The sequence below is a fragment of the Salvelinus namaycush genome, chromosome 3 (genome assembly GCF_016432855.1).
Source record: "Salvelinus namaycush isolate Seneca chromosome 3, SaNama_1.0, whole genome shotgun sequence".
In the NCBI taxonomy this organism is placed as follows: Eukaryota; Metazoa; Chordata; class Actinopteri; order Salmoniformes; family Salmonidae; genus Salvelinus; species Salvelinus namaycush.
The window spans coordinates 12,041,151-12,061,289 of NC_052309.1; the positions used below are offsets into that span (position 1 = coordinate 12,041,151).

General features: G+C 42.7%; 1 protein-coding gene across 1 annotated transcript in view; it reads left to right on the forward strand.

The window, feature by feature from the left end:
* Positions 1-8,374: 8,374 nt before the first annotated feature.
* Positions 8,375-20,139, forward strand: part of LOC120044794 (BDNF/NT-3 growth factors receptor-like) — a 33,178-nt gene continuing 21,413 nt past the window's right edge. The window contains exons 1-5 of the mRNA XM_038989467.1: positions 8,375-8,580; positions 11,682-11,756; positions 13,457-13,528; positions 15,712-15,780; positions 15,919-16,079. Coding sequence (XP_038845395.1) covers positions 8,375-8,580; positions 11,682-11,756; positions 13,457-13,528; positions 15,712-15,780; positions 15,919-16,079 — 583 coding nt within the window. The remainder of the gene's footprint in view (positions 8,581-11,681; positions 11,757-13,456; positions 13,529-15,711; positions 15,781-15,918; positions 16,080-20,139) is intronic.

A 20,139-nucleotide genomic window follows, 5' to 3' on the forward strand; every position in this document is an offset into this window, starting at 1 on the left:
AGGTTCGAGATTGGGTATATCCGTTGTCTCTCAAAGTCAACACGTCTTCAAAGAAATGTAAGAGGTCGACAAATTAGCTGACGCCAGGCACGAACCTTTGATTTACCAATCATGCAGAGCTATGTGGGAGTCGTTTTTGCAACTGGGCGGGACTTACAAGTCCCGAGCCCCAGAGACCGTGCCTATCAGTACCTACCACTCAGTGGCGACCCTTCATTCAGGACAAGTGAGGCTCCACATTTTTAGCAACAAAAAAACCAACCAAACAAATGTAAAAAACTAAATTAATGGGGGGGGGCTTGCCTGTTTGCATGTTATTTTGACATTAATACGTGTCATAAATCAGTTTGCAAACAATGTAAAAATATATATATATACACTGCTCAAAAAAATAAAGGGAACACTTAAACAACACAATGTAACTCCAAGTCAATCACACTTCTGTGAAATCAAACTGTCCACTTAGGAAGCAACACTGATTGACAATAAATTTCACATGCTGTTGTGCAAATGGAATAGACAAAAGGTGGAAATTATAGGCAATTAGTAAGACACCCCCAAAAAAGGAATGGTTCTGCAGGTGGTGACCACAGACCACTTCTCAGTTCCTATGCTTCCTGGCTGATGTTTTGGTCACTTTTGAATGCTGGCGGTGCTCTCACTCTAGTGGTAGCATGAGACGGAGTCTACAACCCACACAAGTGGCTCAGGTAGTGCAGTTCATCCAGGATGGCACATCAATGCGAGCTGTGGCAAAAAGGTTTGCTGTGTCTGTCAGCGTAGTGTCCAGAGCATGGAGGCGCTACCAGGAGACAGGTCAGTACATCAGGAGACGTGGAGGAGGCCGTAGGAGGGCAACAACCCAGCAGCAGGACCGCTACCTCCGCCTTTGTGCAAGGAGGTGCACTGCCAGAGCCCTGCAAAATTACCTCCAGCAGGCCACAAATGTGCATGTGTCTGCTCAAACGGTCAGAAACAGACTCCATGAGGGTGGTATGAGGGCCCGACGTCCACAGGTGGGGGTTGTGCTTACAGCCCAACACCGTGCAGGACGTTTGGCATTTGCCAGAGAACACCAATATTGGCAAATTCGCCACTGGCGCCCTGTGCTCTTCACAGATGAAAGCAGGTTCACACTGAGCACATGAGCACATGTGACAGACGTGACAGAGTCTGGAGACGCCGTGGAGAACGTTCTGCTGCCTGCAACATCCTCCAGCATGACCGGTTTGGCGGTGGGTCAGTCATGGTGTGGGGTGGCATTTCTTTGTGGGGCCGCACAGCCCTCCATGTGCTCGCCAGAGGTAGCCTGACTGCCATTCGGTACCGACATGAGATCCTCAGAGCCCTTGTGAGACCATATGCTGACACATGCACATTTGTGGCCTGCTGGAGGTCATTTTGCAGGGCTCTGGCAGTGCGCCTCCTTGCACAAAGGCGGAGGTAGCGGTCCTGCTGCTGGGTTGTTGCCCTCCTACGGCCTCCTCCACGTCTCCTGATGTACTGGCCTGTCTCCTGGTAGCGCCTCCATGCTCTGGACACTACGCTGACAGACACAGCAAACCTTTTTGCCACAGCTCGCATTGATGTGCCATCCTGGATGAGCTGCACTACCTGAGCCACTTGTGTGGGTTGTAGACTCCGTCTCATGCTACCACTAGAGTGAGAGCACCGCCAGCATTCAAAAGTGACCAAAACATCAGCCAGGAAGCATAGGAACTGAGAAGTGGTCTGTGGTCACCACCTGCAGAACCATTCCTTTTTTGGGGGTGTCTTACTAATTGCCTATAATTTCCACCTTTTGTCTATTCCATTTGCACAACAGCATGTGAAATTTATTGTCAATCAGTGTTGCTTCCTAAGTGGACAGTTTGATTTCACAGAAGTGTGATTGACTTGGAGTTACATTGTGTTGTTTAAGTGTTCCCCTTTATTTTTTTGAGCAGTGTATATAATTCAGTTAATAAAGCTGCATACACACATGGTCTCTTTTTTGTTTTCTTGAGTAAAGCAGCTCCAAAATGCAGGTGTTTCAGCCTAGCCCAGTGCTTTCTGTGGTGATTGGGCGAACCAGCAGAAAATGGGAGCATTGCGCCGTGATTGGCTCAGTGTTCCGTCACTCATGGAGACAGTACGTCACCGCCAAGTTTAAGTCTTTAGTAAGAGTAGACATCCAACATTTCAGCCCTTTGGATCCTGTCATAGAATTATATTACAAGTGCCTTTCCAATAAGGTTCAAGGTCACTGGCCACAGATAAAATGACGTCAAATCACGTTATACGTACAGTAGCTTTGATTGGACTGATCATGTCAACATCTTACTTTCAAAGTAAGCTAGCAGTCATCATCATGAATCTAGTCAACAATCTACTGGCAAATCCTTTTTAATCCTTATCATATGAAGTGAAATAATGAAGAGAAATTATAGATAAAACGTATCGGTGCTCATCGGCCATTGGACAAAGATTACACAACAAGGTGGAAATCGCAAATTCAACAATGAGTGGTTTGGAAGGAATCAGTGGCAAACTGCAACCATTGCAAATCATCCACAAACATTAGCCTGCTATACAATGGAGTGGCTGTGTTTTTTCTTCTGAGTACCCAACATAAATCCAGAGAATGCCAGACTTTGATGACAAAGTTTGACGACAAAATGTGCCCACAAAGGACTGCACAAGGTGAGTCCAAAAATGTATTGTATGCTGCTGTATAAATTATGTAATATGCAAGGGAGATGTGTATACTGTAGCTAAGAAAGTAATACTAAGTGTATGTTGTGTAGTAAGCTGTTAGTAGCCCATGTGCCTCACCCTAATAATTTGGTCTATTTTCACCAACGCGATATTGTACACACATCGTTCGTGGCCGATGTGTGCTTGTTTTGTACAGCTTTGACAGTGCTACTGATAGTAGTGGTGGCGCTTGGCTTGCACGTGCAAATTCAGCACACACAACATTCTATAATAGAATTGTGTTATTTGACGTGTCAAATTAAAAGCTTATTTAATGTGTCAAATAGTGTTATATGACGTGTATCTTTTTGACAAGCAAAGACACAAACGCGTTCAATGTGCCTCACACTAATAATTTGATATATTTTCACCTCTTCATTCGCCTACTGTTCTAACTTGGTGGTGCACATATAGCCTATAACCTGTTTTAGAGAAATGTAATCATCGAATATTGTAAGAACTTTCATTGTCTGTTTATACGCCCCTTTTATTTATCCTACGGTTCTGACTTGTTGTACAGGGAGTACACTGTAAGAATGGCCCATGTTCTCAATTCTGTCACTGTACAAAAAGTGCTGAACAAATAGTTATATTGACTACGTCCGTCGTCGCTCGCTCATTAATGTCTTAATCGAAATTAGGGATTGCCTCTTATCCGCTTGTCATCCTCTTATGCCATAGTTTGTACATCTCAATTGTCAGTAGAAACCACATTTGTTTAAGCAAGTCAGCCATATCAGCTATGTTTTTTAAAAGGCAGTAAATGAGGCTGAATGAACTGTTTCGCTGCCAGACAAGGCTCAGCTGAAAGCCAGGTGTAGCAGTGGTAAGGTGTTGGGACTGCTGTTGGGACTCCGTTTGTCACCATTATAGTGCAATTCATGTATTGTTTAGTGTTGTGTTATGTAGTGACTTCACTGGCATGCACCCCACATTTATTTTTTTGCTCCACCAAGATTTACATGATAAAATCGCTACTGTGTACACTGAACAAAAATAAAAATGAAACATGTAAAGTGTTTCATGAGCTGAAATAAAAGATCCCAGAAATGTTCCATACGCACAAGAAACATATTTCTCTCAAATTTGTATACATCCCTGTTAGTGAGCATTTCTCCTTTGTCAAAATAATCCATCCACCTGACAAATGTGGCATATCAAGAAATGGATTAAACAGCATGATCATTACACAGGTGCACCTTGTGCCGGGGACAATAAAATGCCAATCTAAAATGTGCCGTTTGGTCACACAACACAATACCACAGATGTCTCAAGTTTTTAGGGAGCTTGCAATTGGCATGCTGACTACAGGAATGTCCACCAGACCAGTTGCCAGAGAAATTAGTGTTAATTTCTCTTCCATAAGCCACCTCCAACACTGTTTTAGAGAATTTGACAGTATGTCCAACCGGTCTCACAACCGCAGACCATGTACGTGTATGGCGTCCTGTGGGCGAGTGATTTGCTGATGTTAACGTTGTGAACAGAATGCCCCATTATGGCGGTGGGGTTATGGTATGGACAGGCATAAGCTAAAGACAATGAACACAATTGCATTTTATCAATGGCTATTTGAATGCACAGAAATACCATGACGAGATCCTGAGGCCCATTGTGAGGCCCATTTTTTTTAAGGTATCTGTGACCAACAGATGCATATCTGGATTCCCAGTCATGTGAAATCCATAGATTAGGGCCTAATCGATTTATTTCAGTTGACTAATTTCCTTATATGAACTGTAACTCAGTAAAATCTTTGAAATTGTTGCATTTTGCGTTTATATTTTTGTTCAGTATATTTTGCAATACATCTGTGCATGGAGTGCGTGACTGAACTATTGACAAAACATGAAATGTGTAAAGGGGAATGAGGTTTACACGGGTAAGATATGTTACGTCGTGAACGGATGAAAAGGTTTACATGTTACCAAGTTTCCTACGTTATAGTAGGTGGTCATCATTGCAATGATTCATAAAAAACTAAGTAGCCTAACATCTGTTTTCAAAATGTAGCCCAAACTAATTGTTCAGTCATGCATCGATATACATTGGTTTTATTACAATGTAACAATTACTATTGGATACACTGCTCAACCATGAGTCTTTTCATTAATCCGAATAGGAATGCCCTCTGGACCTCCTTGTAGAGACAGTTGGGGCCCCTGCAGAATTGAAAGGCGGTGGGGCACCAATCTTAGAAATGACTTGATAAGAAGTAGCTGATGAACTCCGTTCTCTTACAGTGCAATCGGAAAGTATTCAGACCACTTTACTTTTTCCACATTTGCTACGCTACAGCCTTATTCTAAAATGGATTAAAAATAAATAAAAATTGGGCAAATGTATTAAAAATAAAAAACAGAAATACCTTATTTACATAAGTATTCAGACTCTTTGCTATGAGGCTTGAAATTGAGCTCAGGTATGTCCTGTTTCCATTGATCATCCTTTAGATGTTTCTGCAACTTGATTGGAGTCCACCTGTGGTAAATTCAATTGATTGGACATGATTTGGAAAGGCACACACCTGTCTGTATAAGGTTCCCCAGTTGACAGTGCATATCAGAGCAAAAACCAAGTCATGATGTCGAAGGAATTGTCCGTAGAGCTCAGAGACAGGATTATGTCGAGGCACAGATCTGGGGAAGGGTACATATAAAGTTCTGCATCATTCTTAAATGGCAGAAGTTTGGAACCACCGAGACTCTTCCTAGAGCTTGTCGCCCAGCCAAACTGAGAAATCGGGGGAGAAGGGCCTTGGTCAGGGAGGTGACCAAGAACCTGATGGTCACTCTGACAGAGCTACAGAGTTCCCCTGTGGAGATGGGAGAACCTTCCAGAAGGTCAACCATCTCTGCAGCACTCCACCAATCATGGCCTTTATGGTAGTGGCCAGACGGAAGCCACTCATCAGTAAAATATGATGTCCTTTATCTTGGTTATGCAAAATGCCATTTCTCCCTGATTTGCCAGGCCTATTGAGATAGGCAAGTGTCAACTATAAGCAAAATAAAGAGCTCTCATCCTTCTCTCAAAGTCTGAGCCGGTTACCATGGAGACAGATATCATTCCGTACTTGACATTTCTCATAGAAAAGCCTGCTTACATATTTTCATCTGCATCCATAGCGACACTTGACATTGTCCATGCTATTTGGAAAGCCCTAAGTATCCATAGCGACACTATCCATCCAGGGTGTGTGTGTGTATGTGTGTGTGTGTGGATCAGAGTGATGAGTTTAGGCACAGAATACCTCAGATCATGTCCAATAGTGTCTGGTCAAGAGGTTAAGCACTAAGGCACCTCACATTCACTCATTCCATCACGCCCCCCCCCCCCCCATACATGACTCTGGGTCCTCTACTGATTGTTCAGTGAGTAATCCTTTCAAACTAATCTGATCGTAATGAACAAATGTGAACAAAACATGACCTCATAGAATCACTCTATAGTACCAATCCCACACTACTCTGTTCTATCTTATACATTGGGTAAATCACAACTGGATACCTGTTTCTATTTCTATTCTTCATAAGTGCCATGTGATTAAGCTAAGGTACAGGGTCAGAAAACGTATGCACATGGTTGCAATGTTTTATCCAGCTGACTTTATTGTTGATCTCAGTTCAATAACCATTGATGTCTGAAATGTCCTTCACTTGCACATTGTGCTATTTCTGTGATCACTAAAATACCTTGTCAAAATGATAGCCATTATCCCACAGAGATACAATGGTCACACAACATCACAGCAGCTGTGTGTGTTGTTGACCACCCAGAATGAGAAGAACTGTGTCAAGTGACACTACCAGGGGTAGTTGATTTACTTTTGCTCAAGTGGAAAAGTTCCCAGATTTAAAAAGTTGAACTGAGCATATTACATATTTTTTAATAATCTGTATCACTCTGTTGTATTTCACTGGCTATTCAATATGCTTCAATATGCTAACTTCACAATCACTCTTTTTTAAATGAATATATAGCTGACATATTTCATCTCATGACCCCCAAATAACATGTGTCCACAAACATTTCATTTTAAAACCATATGCTAGGTTAGGCTATTTTTGCTTTGACAAATTACAATGAATATTTCGATAGTAGCTATTCCTCCACTGTCTGTCTTCCTCGACTGGGATGGAAGACTCATTTGAAGCACACACAGTCATATTTTGTTTAGTAATTATTTTTCATAGATGCAGCCCTACTTGTGCGTCAAACTGCACGTCACACTGGTAATGACCATCCATGGAGCTGTGGTATTGTTGTGGAAGAAGCACTGTCTAGGCCTATGGAACGAGTTTGTGGGTATTCAGAATAATATTGGCACATCAAATATTACAAATATAGGTAATGTAATTACATTTTATTCAAAGATTCAACACCCTATTATAACTTAAATATGAGGGTGATGTAGGGCTATAGTGAGTAGCCTATTCCCACCTACTTTTCAGAATATGTGTACATGATAAGCATGCAAATTGAAAGCTGTTGAATTAAATAGTCCTAAAACTGATGAATGTTGATAAACTGTCAGCAATACATATCACTGTCTCGAGCGTCTTAACCATCTCCCTTTAAAAGCAATTCCAGTGATGGCTGGCAGAGATGCGCTCGTACACAGCCATAATCAATAGACGAATGCAGGTACCCTGCCTCCATGCACAAGCACTCTGTCGCTCAACCTGGTCTCAGAGCATTTAGTATTATTCTGTACGTAAATCCGAGGTTTATTCATTTGTGGATGTCCACCATCCATTTCGTATAGGTTAAGAATTTCAATTCGTATGGTATGTTACGAATTGAAATTCGTCTGATATGTTACGAATTTGCAATACGTATGTTATGTTGTGAATTTCAATTTGTTGTGGCTAATGTTAGCTAGGTTAGGGGGTAGGGTTAGCTTAATGTTCGGGTTAGGAGTAAGGTTAAAGGGTTACGGTTATGGGAAGGATTAACTAACATGCTAAGTAGTTGCAAAGTAGCAAACAAGTAGTAAGTAGTTGCAAAATTGCTAAAAAATATTCAGTTGTTCATGATGAGATTCGAAGGCGTATCCTTTGGGTTGCTAGACGTTTGCATTATATGACCACCCAGCCACCCCAACCAACTACCCTCCTTTCGTTTTAAGTAAATGTCTTATTTAACCACACAAAACATAACATCATATTTATTCGAGAGTCCCGGATTTACGTTCACTATGTTACGTCTAGTCTATGAGAACAGGCTGTGTCGCTACATCGCCACGCATTCTGACTCCACGGTGCTGTCTCTCTTATTTCGATCTCCATCAGTACTACATATGAAGAAGAATCACCACGACAACGGTTTGCTCCTCAAAACATCTGGAGCACAACGTTTGACCATGCAGAGACAGTCGTTCTGCCCCTAAGAAAGAGACGAGAGAGGCAGCACCAGGACCGAGCACTTGACACCTTGCTTCACGGCATCGATATGCAGTAGTGTGATACCAATTCTGCGGAGACAGGGATTGCGCATTCGTGATCAACTGTAGTCTCATTCGTGGTGCCAAACTGATTAATTTGGCTATAGGGGTGGGGGGTGGGGGGCGGGGGATTCATAATATCCAGATTTGATCAATAGCCTACCGTACTGTGGGATATCGTTGGACCTGCGATGGGCTCCAACGTAGGGGGATATGGAATGGCTCGCTCGGGAATCTTTATCGTGTTGATGGGGTTGTGGAGGTTTAGCTCTGCTTGCCCTGCATCCTGCACTTGCAGCATCTCAAGGCTTGTTTGTATCGATCCTGACCCAGGGATCGAGGATTTCCCTATCCTTACGTTAGATGACATGGAAATGGACATCAACATCACCGATATGTAAGTAAAATGAATGGCTACACCATTGTAGACATGGTAAAGCCTACAACCAACAGCACAATTGTATAAAGGTTCATGTTTTTAAGCACACAAATGTCAGATTGCTAAAACAAATACATACAAAAAGGGGTGTCTACTATGCCATAGACTACAATGCAGGCTGTTAAACTCTCATGTTTCTCAGTTTTGTATGGAGACAACAAGCAACAACAAGCAAAGATAATAGTGTGGGATAATTATCATGCTAAGGAGAGTTTTGTGCTTGTGACTGAGTGTGTGTGACTGTGTGTGTGAGCTTGCGTGTCGGGTGGTGTGGGTGCGCGCTGTTTGGAATATTTGAATTCGGGTATTTTCCTCTAGAAATCAGGGCCATGCAGTGATACTATTAAGGCATCTTCCTCTAGAAACCAGGCCCATGCAGTGATAGTGGAAATTATATTATGGCACGATGTCTGCCGTGGCCCCAAAATACAGGGACTGTGGGAAGCACGAAAAAAACACGACGGAAAAATGTCAGATAATATTATGGACTCGAATCTATGTCGCCCCAACAAAATACCCAACGTAGCAATGGACTATGGAGTGGTTCTTGCCAATATCAAACAGGTACAGTGCCTTCAGAAAGTATTCAGACCCCTTGACTTTTTCCACATTTTGTTACGTTACAGCCTTATTTGAAAATTAATTAAATACATGTTTTTCCTCAGCAATCTACACACAATACCCCATAATGACAAAGAAAAAACAGGTTTTTAGAAATGTTTACACATTTATTAAAAATGAAAATAGAAAGAAATACCTTAAGTATTCCGACCCTTTGCTATGAAACTTGATTGGAGTCCACCTGTAGTAAATGCAATTGATTGGACGTGATTTGGAAAGGCACACACCTGTCTATATAAGGTCCCACATTTGACAGTGCATGTCAGAGCAAAAAACCAAGCCATGAGGTCGAAGGAATTGTCCACAGGGCGCTGAGACAGGATTGTGTCGAGGCACAGATCTGGGGAAGGGTACCTAACAATGTCTGCAGCATTGAAGGTCCCCAAGAACAGTGGCCTCATCATTCTCAAATGGAAGAAATTTGGAACCACCAAGACTCTTCCTAGAGCTGGCTGTCTGGCCAAACTGAGCAATCGGGGGAGAAGGGCCTTGGTCAGGGAGGTGACCAAGAACCCAATGGTCACTCTGACAGAGCTCTAGAGTTCCTCTGTGGAGATGGGAGAACCTTCCAGAAGGTCAACCATCTCTGCAGCACTCCACCAATCAGGCCTTTATGGTAGAGTGGCCAGACAGAAGCCACTCATCAGTAAAAGGCACATGACAGCCTGCATACAGTTTGCCAAAAGGTACCTAAAGACTCTCAGACCATGAGAAACAAGATTCTCAGCTCTGATGAAACCAAGATTGAACTCTTTGGCCTGAATGCCAAGCGTCATGTCTGGAGGAAACCTAGCACCATCCCTACGTGAAGCATGATGGTGGCAGCATCATGTTGTGGGATGTTTTTCAGCGGCAGGAACTGGGAGATTAGTCAGGATCGAAGCAAAGATGAACGGAGCAAAGTACAGAGAGACCTGCTCCAGAGTGCTCGGACCTCCAACTGGGGCAAAGATTCCCCTTCCAACAGGACAACGACCCAATGCACACAGCCAAGACAACGCAGGAGTGGCTTCGGGACAAGTCTCTGAATGTCCTAGAGTGGCCCAGCCATAGACCGGCATTGAACCCGATCGAACATCTCTGGAGAGACCTGAAAATAGCTGTGCAGCAAGGCTCCCCATCCAACCTGACAGAGCTTGAGAGGATTTGCAGAGAAGAATGGGAGAAACTCCCCAAATACAGGTGTGCCAAGCTTGTAGCGTCATACCCAAGAAGACTCAAGGCTGTAATTGCTGGCAACAGTGCTTCAACAAAGTACAGAGTAAATGGTCTGAATACTTAAGTAATTGTGATATTTCATTTTTTTAAATTTTTGATAAATTAGGAAACATTTATAAAAACCTGTTTTTGCGTTTTCATTATGGGGTGTTGTGTGTAGATTGACGAGGAAAAATGTCAAGGGGTCTGAATACTTTCTGATGGCAGTGTATGTAGCTCAAGGTCACAGTGGTATGTGTATAAGACAGTTTGCTTGCCATTTATTAGGCTTAGGCCACCATTTTTGAATTGCCAGAGGTGCACGGGGTGAGGTCTGTGTTGAGAAGAGAGTCTATAGGCCTTACCACTGAAAGTTGTTGGTGATAGTGAATTGTATCAGGCTTGTTATTGCAGCATGTAGATTTACCATATTTCAGTACAGTATGTCTAAACAATACATGTATATTCATGCTCAGATCATTCTCAGAGTAAGATGTAGCCTGGTGTAGAGTACTGTAGATTAGTGTGCCTGTCACGTACATGGCTCCTAAACAAATCCAGATGGTGAGCAAACTATCAGCACCAGCGTGCAGGTGCCAAACATCTAGACGGGCTGGTGTTGTATTTAACTGTGTCTTGTCCGAGACCTTGTCCACCTTCCTTACTTTAATCAGGTAAACCTTCATTGATGATGGTCTACTGGCATGTCACCTTGGCATACAAGGCATTTTCATTAAATATTGAATATTTAACATTTAGTCAATTCTAAACCACCATCACCCATCCAGGAGTTGTGTACTCTAGCATAAAGATGTATCTATCATCTTAGATGTTCTAGTCAGTAGATAAAGTATTTGGGGGAGTGTCTGAAGAGACACCAGTTTCTACCACTATCAAAACAGTTCAGAATCCTATAAAGCTGCCCAACATGGGCATGATGGCCAAATACTCAGATATTTCCATATGTTTGAAAATACTATCCATCTATTGTCCCTGTATATCATCAGACACTAAATGCCTAAACATGGCTTGAGAAGTACTTTTTAAACCTTGGTGAAGGTCTATTGACCAACACGTTGGTTTACGATACATTGTGGACCATACAAGAATGTCAGTGTGTTTTTTTATGAATAATTTTGAAAGGGAGTGCTATTTAAAATACTAATTTAGGGACAAGAACATGTGAATGTACTTTATTTGTAATAATAATAATTTGTAAATGTTGTATTTAAATTTTACAGATACATTGCAAATCAAAATCAACTATTTGACATCAATGATAACAGCTTGAAGTACTACTCGAATCTCAGAAATCTGTAAGTATTAGTACTCCTCAAATGTTAAGGTCATTACCCAGACTATTGTAGCATGTTATGGAATATGTATACAGTCGTGGCCAAAAGTTTTGAGAATGACACAAATATTAATTTCCACAAAGTTTGCTGCTTCAGTGTCTTTAGATATTTTTGTCAGATTTTACTATGGAATACTGAAGTATAATTACAAGCATTTCATGAGTGTCAAAGGCTTTTATTGACAATTACATTAAGTTGATGCAAAGAGTCAGTATTGCAGTGTTGACCCTTCTTTTTCAAGAACTCTGCAATCTGCCCTGGCATGCTGTCAATTAACTTCTGGGCCACATCCTGACTGATGGCAGCCCATTCTTGCATAATCAATGCTTGGAGTTTGTCAGAATTTGTGGGTTTTTGTTTGTCCACCTGTGTCTTGAGGATTGACCACAAGTTCTCACTGGGATTAAGGTCTGGGGAGTTTCCTGGCCATGGACCCAAAATATCGATGTTTTGTTCCCCGAGCCACTTAGTTATCACTTTTGCCTGATGGCAAGGTGCTCCATCATGCTGGAAAAGGCATTGTTCGTCACCATGGTTGGGAGAAGTTGCTCTCGAAGGATGTGTTGGTACCATTCTTTATTCATGGCTGTGTTCTTACGCAAAATTGTGAGTGAGCCCACTCCCTTGGCTGAGAAGCAACCCCACACATGAATGGTCTCAGGATGCTTTACTGTTGGCATGACACAGGACTGATGGTAGCGCTCACCTTGTCTTCTCCAGACAAGCTTTTTTCCAGATGCCCTAAACAATCGGAAAGGGGATTCATCAGAGGAAATGACTTTACCCCAGTTCTCAGCAGTCCAATACCTGTACCTTTTGCAGAATATCAGTCTGTCCCTGATGTTTTTCCTGGAGAGAAGTGGCTTCTTTGCTGCCCTTCTTGACACCAGGCCATCCTCCAAAAGTCTTCGCCTCACTGTGCGTGCAGATGCACTCACACCTGCCTGCTGCCATTCCTGAGCAAGCTCTGTACTGGTGGTGCCCCGATCCCACAGCTGAATCAACTTTAGGAGACGGTCCTGGCACTTGCTGGACTTTCTTGGGCGCCCTGAAGCCTTCTTCACAACAATTGAACCGCTCTCCTTGAAGTTCTTGATGATCCGATAAATGGTTGATTTAGGTGCAATCTTATAATATCCTTACCCGTGAAGCCCTTTTTGTGCAAAGCAATGATGACGTCACGTGTTTCCTTGCAGGTAACCATGGCTGACAGAGGAAGAACAATGATTCCAAGCACCACCCTCCCTTTGAAGCTTCCAGTCTGTTATTCGAATTCAATCAGCATGACAGAGTGATCTTCAGCCTTGTCCTCGTCAACACTCACACCTGTGTTAACGAGAGAATCACTGACATGATGTCAGCTGGTCCTTTTGTGGCAGGGCTGAAATGCAGTGGAAATGTTTTTTGGGGATTCAGTTCATTTGCATGGCAAAGAGGGACTTTGCAATTAATTGCAATTCATCTGATCACTCTTCATAACATTCTGGAGTATATGCAAATTGCCATCATACAAACGGAGGCAGCAGACTTTGAAAATTAATATTTGTGTCATTCTCAAAACTTTTGGCCACGACTGTAGAGTAGGTTATGCTGAACTTTGTTAATATGTAACTGTGACTTTAAAAAAGTTCTCTCTTTCTAAATCTCCCCCTCTGAACCAGAACTGTGACAAATACGGGACTGACTTCTATCTCATCAGAAGCCTTTTTAAACAATACAGGACTTCAATATCTGTAAGTACTGTAGTCTTTGATTGATCCTCTGTTTGGTGTTTTTCTTCTCATCCTCCTCACAGATTTAGTTAATGTACTCTCAAAGAGCAAATCTAGGGGCCACAAGCCAGTCAAAAACAATTAAGCCAAGTTCATATTATAGGGAAGTAGATTTTTACTCTTTACCTCACACTGAAGTCATGACTTCTAGTTGTGTGGTAATTCTGGTCCAAATCTGCATGGATTGGCATGATGATGTATAGTCGAAGGAGTTGGCTCAAGCACATAATGATCTGGGACCAGGGCATGGTAAGGCTCATGGCTGGGTAACAGGACGACACGCTCAGCAAACAGTGAGGAACATTGTGTTTAATTGAGCAGTGTGATCACTGCCAATAGAGATCCTAATAAATTACTGGAGGAGCTATGTCATAAAACCAAAAGAGTTCCAGAATAGGGTGAAAATGGCAGCCATATTTGTCAGGAAGAAATCCAAACCAGTCTATTTGGAATGAATGGCAGTAGAGGCATAATCCTGATTTTACTTATGCAGGAAAGGAAAATAATAATAATGATATTATAAGAAATGGTGTAATATAATTATTGTCAACCTAAAAGTGTTTAATTATAAATTTAATTTAATTATTTAAGGATTTAATTATAAATGCAGTTTATATGGGTTATATACCAATTTTCTGTATAGATAGCCTCTAAAAAAATATGTAAACAGACCATAAATGTTCTCTGTTTATTAAATTCATGATGAAAACATACCACGCTGCATTTTGGTCCTCCGATCCTTCCAACTACTCCTCCTCAGACGAGGAGGAAGACGAACGTGACAGCGGCGCACAATTTGCCCAGCGTTTTCCGGGTTGGACCGGGGTAGGCCGTCATTGTAAATAAGAATTTGTTTTTAACTGACTTGCCTGGTTAAATATATGTATATTTTTTAATTCCTCTAAAACTATCTGGCTAGCTAGCTACAGTGTGGATAAATTCTTCAAATTCATTATTTTACACAGGGGTTGGAACCGGTTCAGGGAACAGAAGCAAAAACCTGAAAATAAAGGAAGGAACAGAATCAGAAAAGGGAACGAAAGTGCTCTATACTGTTCCGGAACAGAACCGTCATATGAAAAGCATGGGAACCAGTTAATAACTTTATTTTATGTTCCGGGCATTTTTTTTTTCAGTCCAACAAATAATGCAACAAGGCACCTATGCCAAAGCCCTCACTCCGTCACACAAACTTATTCCAGTGTCTGCCTGCCAGCTGTAAATCTTTGCCTATATGTGTGTGTGTAGGCAAGGTGCCCCTCTCCCTCCGAAGTATAGGCTACTGTAGCCTACTGATGACGTTACAAGCGTGATTAAGAAATTAGAGAGGGATTTTTAATTGGAGAAGAATGGATGAACCTTTTCAGTGCTAGTTACGTATACTATAGTATTCACATTTCACATTGGATTTATTAACTACAAAAAGGTAAGACTTGTTTTTAATTCTGGTGCCGCTCTGCACACACAAGCATGTTCGCTAGCTAGCTAGCACTGGTCCAACTCTCAGAGGTTCAAAGACATTCAATGTTCCTCTAAAGAAGTCACTCCTTCGTAGGTATAATACTGTGGCCCTAAATTCAGATAATGCATGTCATACCAAGATGCCCAGCACTTAAAGCCCCCCACCCCCCTGGAACAGTGGAATGGAACAAAAAAAGAATGGTTCTGTTCAGAACGAAACGATTGGAAAATAGTTTTGGTTACAACCCCTTACACAATATCTTATCAAATCACTGGCAAACCACGGTTGACCAACTCCCTGACCAAAATGGCTGACCTTTATCCCATCATAAGAAGGTTCAAGCCCATTCTAGTATTCTAATTCCTAAATCTATGTTACTGCCACACAAGGGAATGATTCTAATCAGTAGGAGAGGCGTAAGAGAGGAAGTAGTCCTGTCCGCACACTGCAAAGATAATGGCTGGAGTCATCTATCGAAACCGTACTTTTTTAAATGCATAGTTAAACTGTACAAGGTGTGCAACATTTGAAAGGTGATCGAGCAAATAGAGCAAGCGTTCCAACATCACATACTGTTTTGTTGTAACGACACACTGGTTATATACATTGATTGTATTATTTATGTCTGACCTACATGAGTTGCTTCATTGTAACCTTTATGATGTATTACTTTGACTTGTAGGAATCTGAGAGACAATAACTTGTCAACACTGTCCTGGAGGACATTCATAAACTTAAACATGACATCTTTGTAAGTACCTATCTCTATTTACTATGTTATGGGACTTATGTTATAGATAAAATGCCAATAAATATGTGATAGGAAGTATTTGAGCGTACTGTGTGTGTGTGTGTGTGTGTGTTAATGCTCAGTTTTTTCCCCCTCTAGTCCTCTCCTGTCTGGTAACCCTCTGGAGTGTGTATGTGAGAACATGTGGATCAAACTGAGGCTGCAAGAGGACCTTGACAGTTCAGAGAGTCAAGAACTGAAATGCATAGATGACCTTGGAGTGAGGAGGGCCATCACCAGATTAATCTTCCCTGATTGTGGTGAGAGAGCGAGAGAGAGAGGAGAGAGAGAGAGAGCACGAGAGAGAGAGAGAGAGTGAGAGAGAGAGAGTTTTAAATAATCTTTATTGGGTCTGGGAGCCCACCACACAATAAATACTCATACAAAACCATAGTTACACATCAATTAAAAACACAACTCCAACTCCTCCTCCACAGTAACTAAACACACCAGCCTCTGAATACCCCATATACTCATAAACAGATCAATATTGTTGACAAGTTTATAATAGGCAAACTCAACCCTTAGTCTCGCTGCCAACATTCCCTCCAGCATTCCCACCACATCCACAGACCCCTGTTCCCGAATACTATTCTTTCGGGTCTTCCATATTGCTAATTTTGCTGCCCCTAACACAAAATTAAGCAACACAACTACACCCTTTTGACAAAACCTGTACTTTGGCCCAAATATATACAGTTGGGAAGAGAAAACCTCTCCCAACGCTGAGAACCAATTAGTGATCAGGTCAATCATCCCGACCAAACTGGGACACTGTAAAAACAGATGTGCCAGAGTTTCAGACTCAGCACAGAATGGACACCCTTCCCCAACAGTAGGATCCAGGTGTACCAGATGCATGTTGGTGGCTATGGCTCCATGTATTATCCTCCATTGGAGGTCAGCTGTCCTCTTATCAATAGGCAGCTTGTATAATGATCGCCAACAGCCTTTTGGGGAGGCACCTGGACCAAGAACACACGCCCACCTCGTTGATTTTACCCCTTCCAGGGAAGAGGCATGGGACACCTTTACACATATTCTGTACATGGCCTTCTTTCCCACCTCCTTGAACTCCCCCAGCTCCGGGGTATCGAAGGAGAGCAGCATCCCCACGTCCTCCTCGAATGGCCCCACCGCAGCACTAACAATCAGAGCAGGGAACATATAATCCAGACCCTCCTTCCACCGATCAGAATTGGAAGTGTCAGTCACATACTGCAGATGAAGCACTGGCAAGGAGTCACAGACCTCAGCGATGACCTTCCTCAGTAGGCGAGATGATCAGATCCCTGCTCTTTCTCCCAGCTCCTCCAACAATCTGCTCCTGCTCCGCATCAGATGACCCAGCTTGGTACACCCCACGCCTAACAGGCATGAACGTAGGCTGGCTGAACCCAGAGCACGGGACTGGATGGCAGTGTTGTAAAAAAGAGGCTCTTCAAAAAGCCACATCCCTGGTGGCATGCAGGCCTTAAGGGAATTCACAAGACCTCTCCAAGCCTGCATAACAGACTCATAAAATGGAGTCAGGCCAGGCAACTCACCCCCCTCCAGCTTTAAGAGGAAAAGGTGCTTGTCTAAGCCCAAACAGCCCACTCTCCTCATCAATGTGTAGGCTGTGTCGACCCAGCTATAACCGTCACTACAACAGTCTCTGGGCTGCTTGAAGCCGGAAAGCCATGATCCTAGAGGAAATGTCCACCAGGCCTTGCCCCCCTCGTGCAGTGGCAGGTACAGGGCTGCAGCTTTAATACAGTGTTGTCCAGACCAGAATAAATTGACAAGGGTCCTCTGAAGCTCTTGTATCAGACCCTTTGGTGGCTGCAAAATCATTAGTCTGTGCCACAGGGTAGAGGCAGCAAGATTATTAGCTACCAGTACCCTTCCCCTATAAGACAGCTGGGGCAGCACCCATTTCCATCTTGACAGTCTGGCACACACTTTCTCCACTACACCCTCCCAGTTCTTTTTCTGAAAGACGTCAGAGCCTAGAAAACCCCCCAAAGTCTTCATCCCATCTCTGCCCCACTGAAGCCCCCTTGGTAACCGTGGAGCGGACCCCATCTGAAGCTGACCTGCCCACAGCGCTTCACTCTTTCCCCAATTGACTCTAGCTGAGGAGGCCACCTCATACACCTTTAAAGCGTTTGAGAGAACCTTAACATCTTCACCCCCTGTAATAAAAACTGTCAGGTCATCTGCATACGCAGACAGTGCTATCGTGGGACCCTTCATTACACCTGGTACAGAGAAACCAGTAAGCTTCGCTCTTAAAAAACAAAGCATTGGTTCAATCGCCAGACTATATAACTGCCCTGAAATTGGGCATCCCTGCCTGATGCCCCTTTGGACAGGGATGGGGCAACTCAAACCACCCCCCACCTTCACCATACACGAGGCCCAGCATACAGTAAATTCATCCAAGACAAAAAAACATCCCCAAACCCAAAGGCTTTCATTGTTTTAAACAAGTACTGGTGGTCCACACGATCAAAACCCTTCTCCTGATCCAAAGAAAGTAAACCCACATTTACATCAGACAGTTTACAAATGTCTAAAACATCTCTTATTAGAAACAAGTTGTCAACAATAGAGCGATCAGGTACACAGTAGGACTGGTCCTTGTGGACCAACAATCCCAGATACTCTTTCAACCTGTTTGAGAGACATTTAGAAACAATTTTGTATTCTGCACACAGCAAAGCAACAGGTCTCCAATTTTTTATGTGAGCCAAATCCCCCTTTTTTGGAAACAGTGAAAGCACCGCACGTTGACAGGATACAGGAAGAGAACCCTCATGAAAAGATTCACACACCACTTCATAAAAATCCTCCCCAATAGACCCCTAAAAGTGCTTATAAAACTCAGATGGTAAACCATCAATGCCAGGGGCTCGGCCTGTTGAGAGCTGTATAACTGCTATGGACAGCTCTTGCAGTGTAATGTCAGAGTCCAATGCGACTGTCTGCTCAGGTCCCAATTGAGGAAGACCGTGTAACAACTGTTCAGTACACAGAGAGTCACAATCCTCCGCCTTATAGAGGGCAGAGTAGAAATCCACGACATGTTGACGCATTTCACTGTCATCCGTGGTCACCTTCCCATCAGGGAGACGAAGGCAGACCATCTGTTTACGTTGCAATGTCGACTGTCCTAGTTTTTTTTTTAAAGCGCTAGGAGCATCCATATCCTTGAGGGAAGCGAAACGTGACCTAATCAAGGCACCCTTCACTCTTTCATGCAGAAACGACCTCAGTTCATCTCTCTTGTCCTGTAAGTTCATGACTAGTCCAGGGTCATTCTGAGTGAGCAGCTTCAATTCAATTGATTTGATGTCCTGTTCAAGGGCCTTCATAGTCGCTTTAACTTAAATTTGAGACAGAGCAGTATACTGTTGACAGAATAATCGTATTTGGGCCTTCCCAACCTCCCACCATTGTCTCAAGGACTCAAAATTCTCTTTTGTAACCCTCTATTTTTCCCAAAACAACAAAAACCTTTCACAAAACATGACATCATGTAACAATTTAACATTAAAATACCAATAAGATGATGACCTTCGTGGACAGGACAAGTGAATATCAACAGTAACAATATGATATGATGATCAGAGAAACCCACAGGAGTAATGGCACACCTTCCAACCCTACTACAGTATTGCTCAGATACATACAACCTGTCTAACCTTGCTGCACTGACACCACCTTTATTAACTTTTAGCCATGTGTACTGCCTAACTTTTGCATTCCTTACTCTCCACACATCAGAAAGCTTAAACTCAGTTAATAGACCAGACAGGCAAGTGGCTGACCGCAGGTGAGGTCCTTCAGCGGTGCGATCAACAGTCAAATCCACTGTACAGTTCCAGTCCCCCTCTAAAACCACACACCCCTCTTGGTCACACTGTCTTCAGGTTTCCTTTATTTGATCAAACACAACAATACGCTCTGTACCCTCATTAGGAGCATAAACATAAAAAAATTTAATAAAAAAAAACATAACATCCACATTGACCAATAAAACCCGACCCTTAACAATCTCTGTTGTAGATACCACAGTCACCCCTAAGCCCGAGGAAAACAAGATTGCCACCCCAGCACTGAAATTAGTACCATGACTGAGTATATGCTGCTCCTCCCACCACATACCCCAGTCAACCTCATTTCCTCATCACTATGTGTCTCCTGTAGGAAAACTACATTAAGCCTTTTCTGTTTTATTATTTCTAATACCAAAGCCCTCTTATTCCTGTCCCTTCCTCCATTAATATTGAGAGAACCTACCCTTAGTACCCCATATAGAAAAGAGAAAAGAAA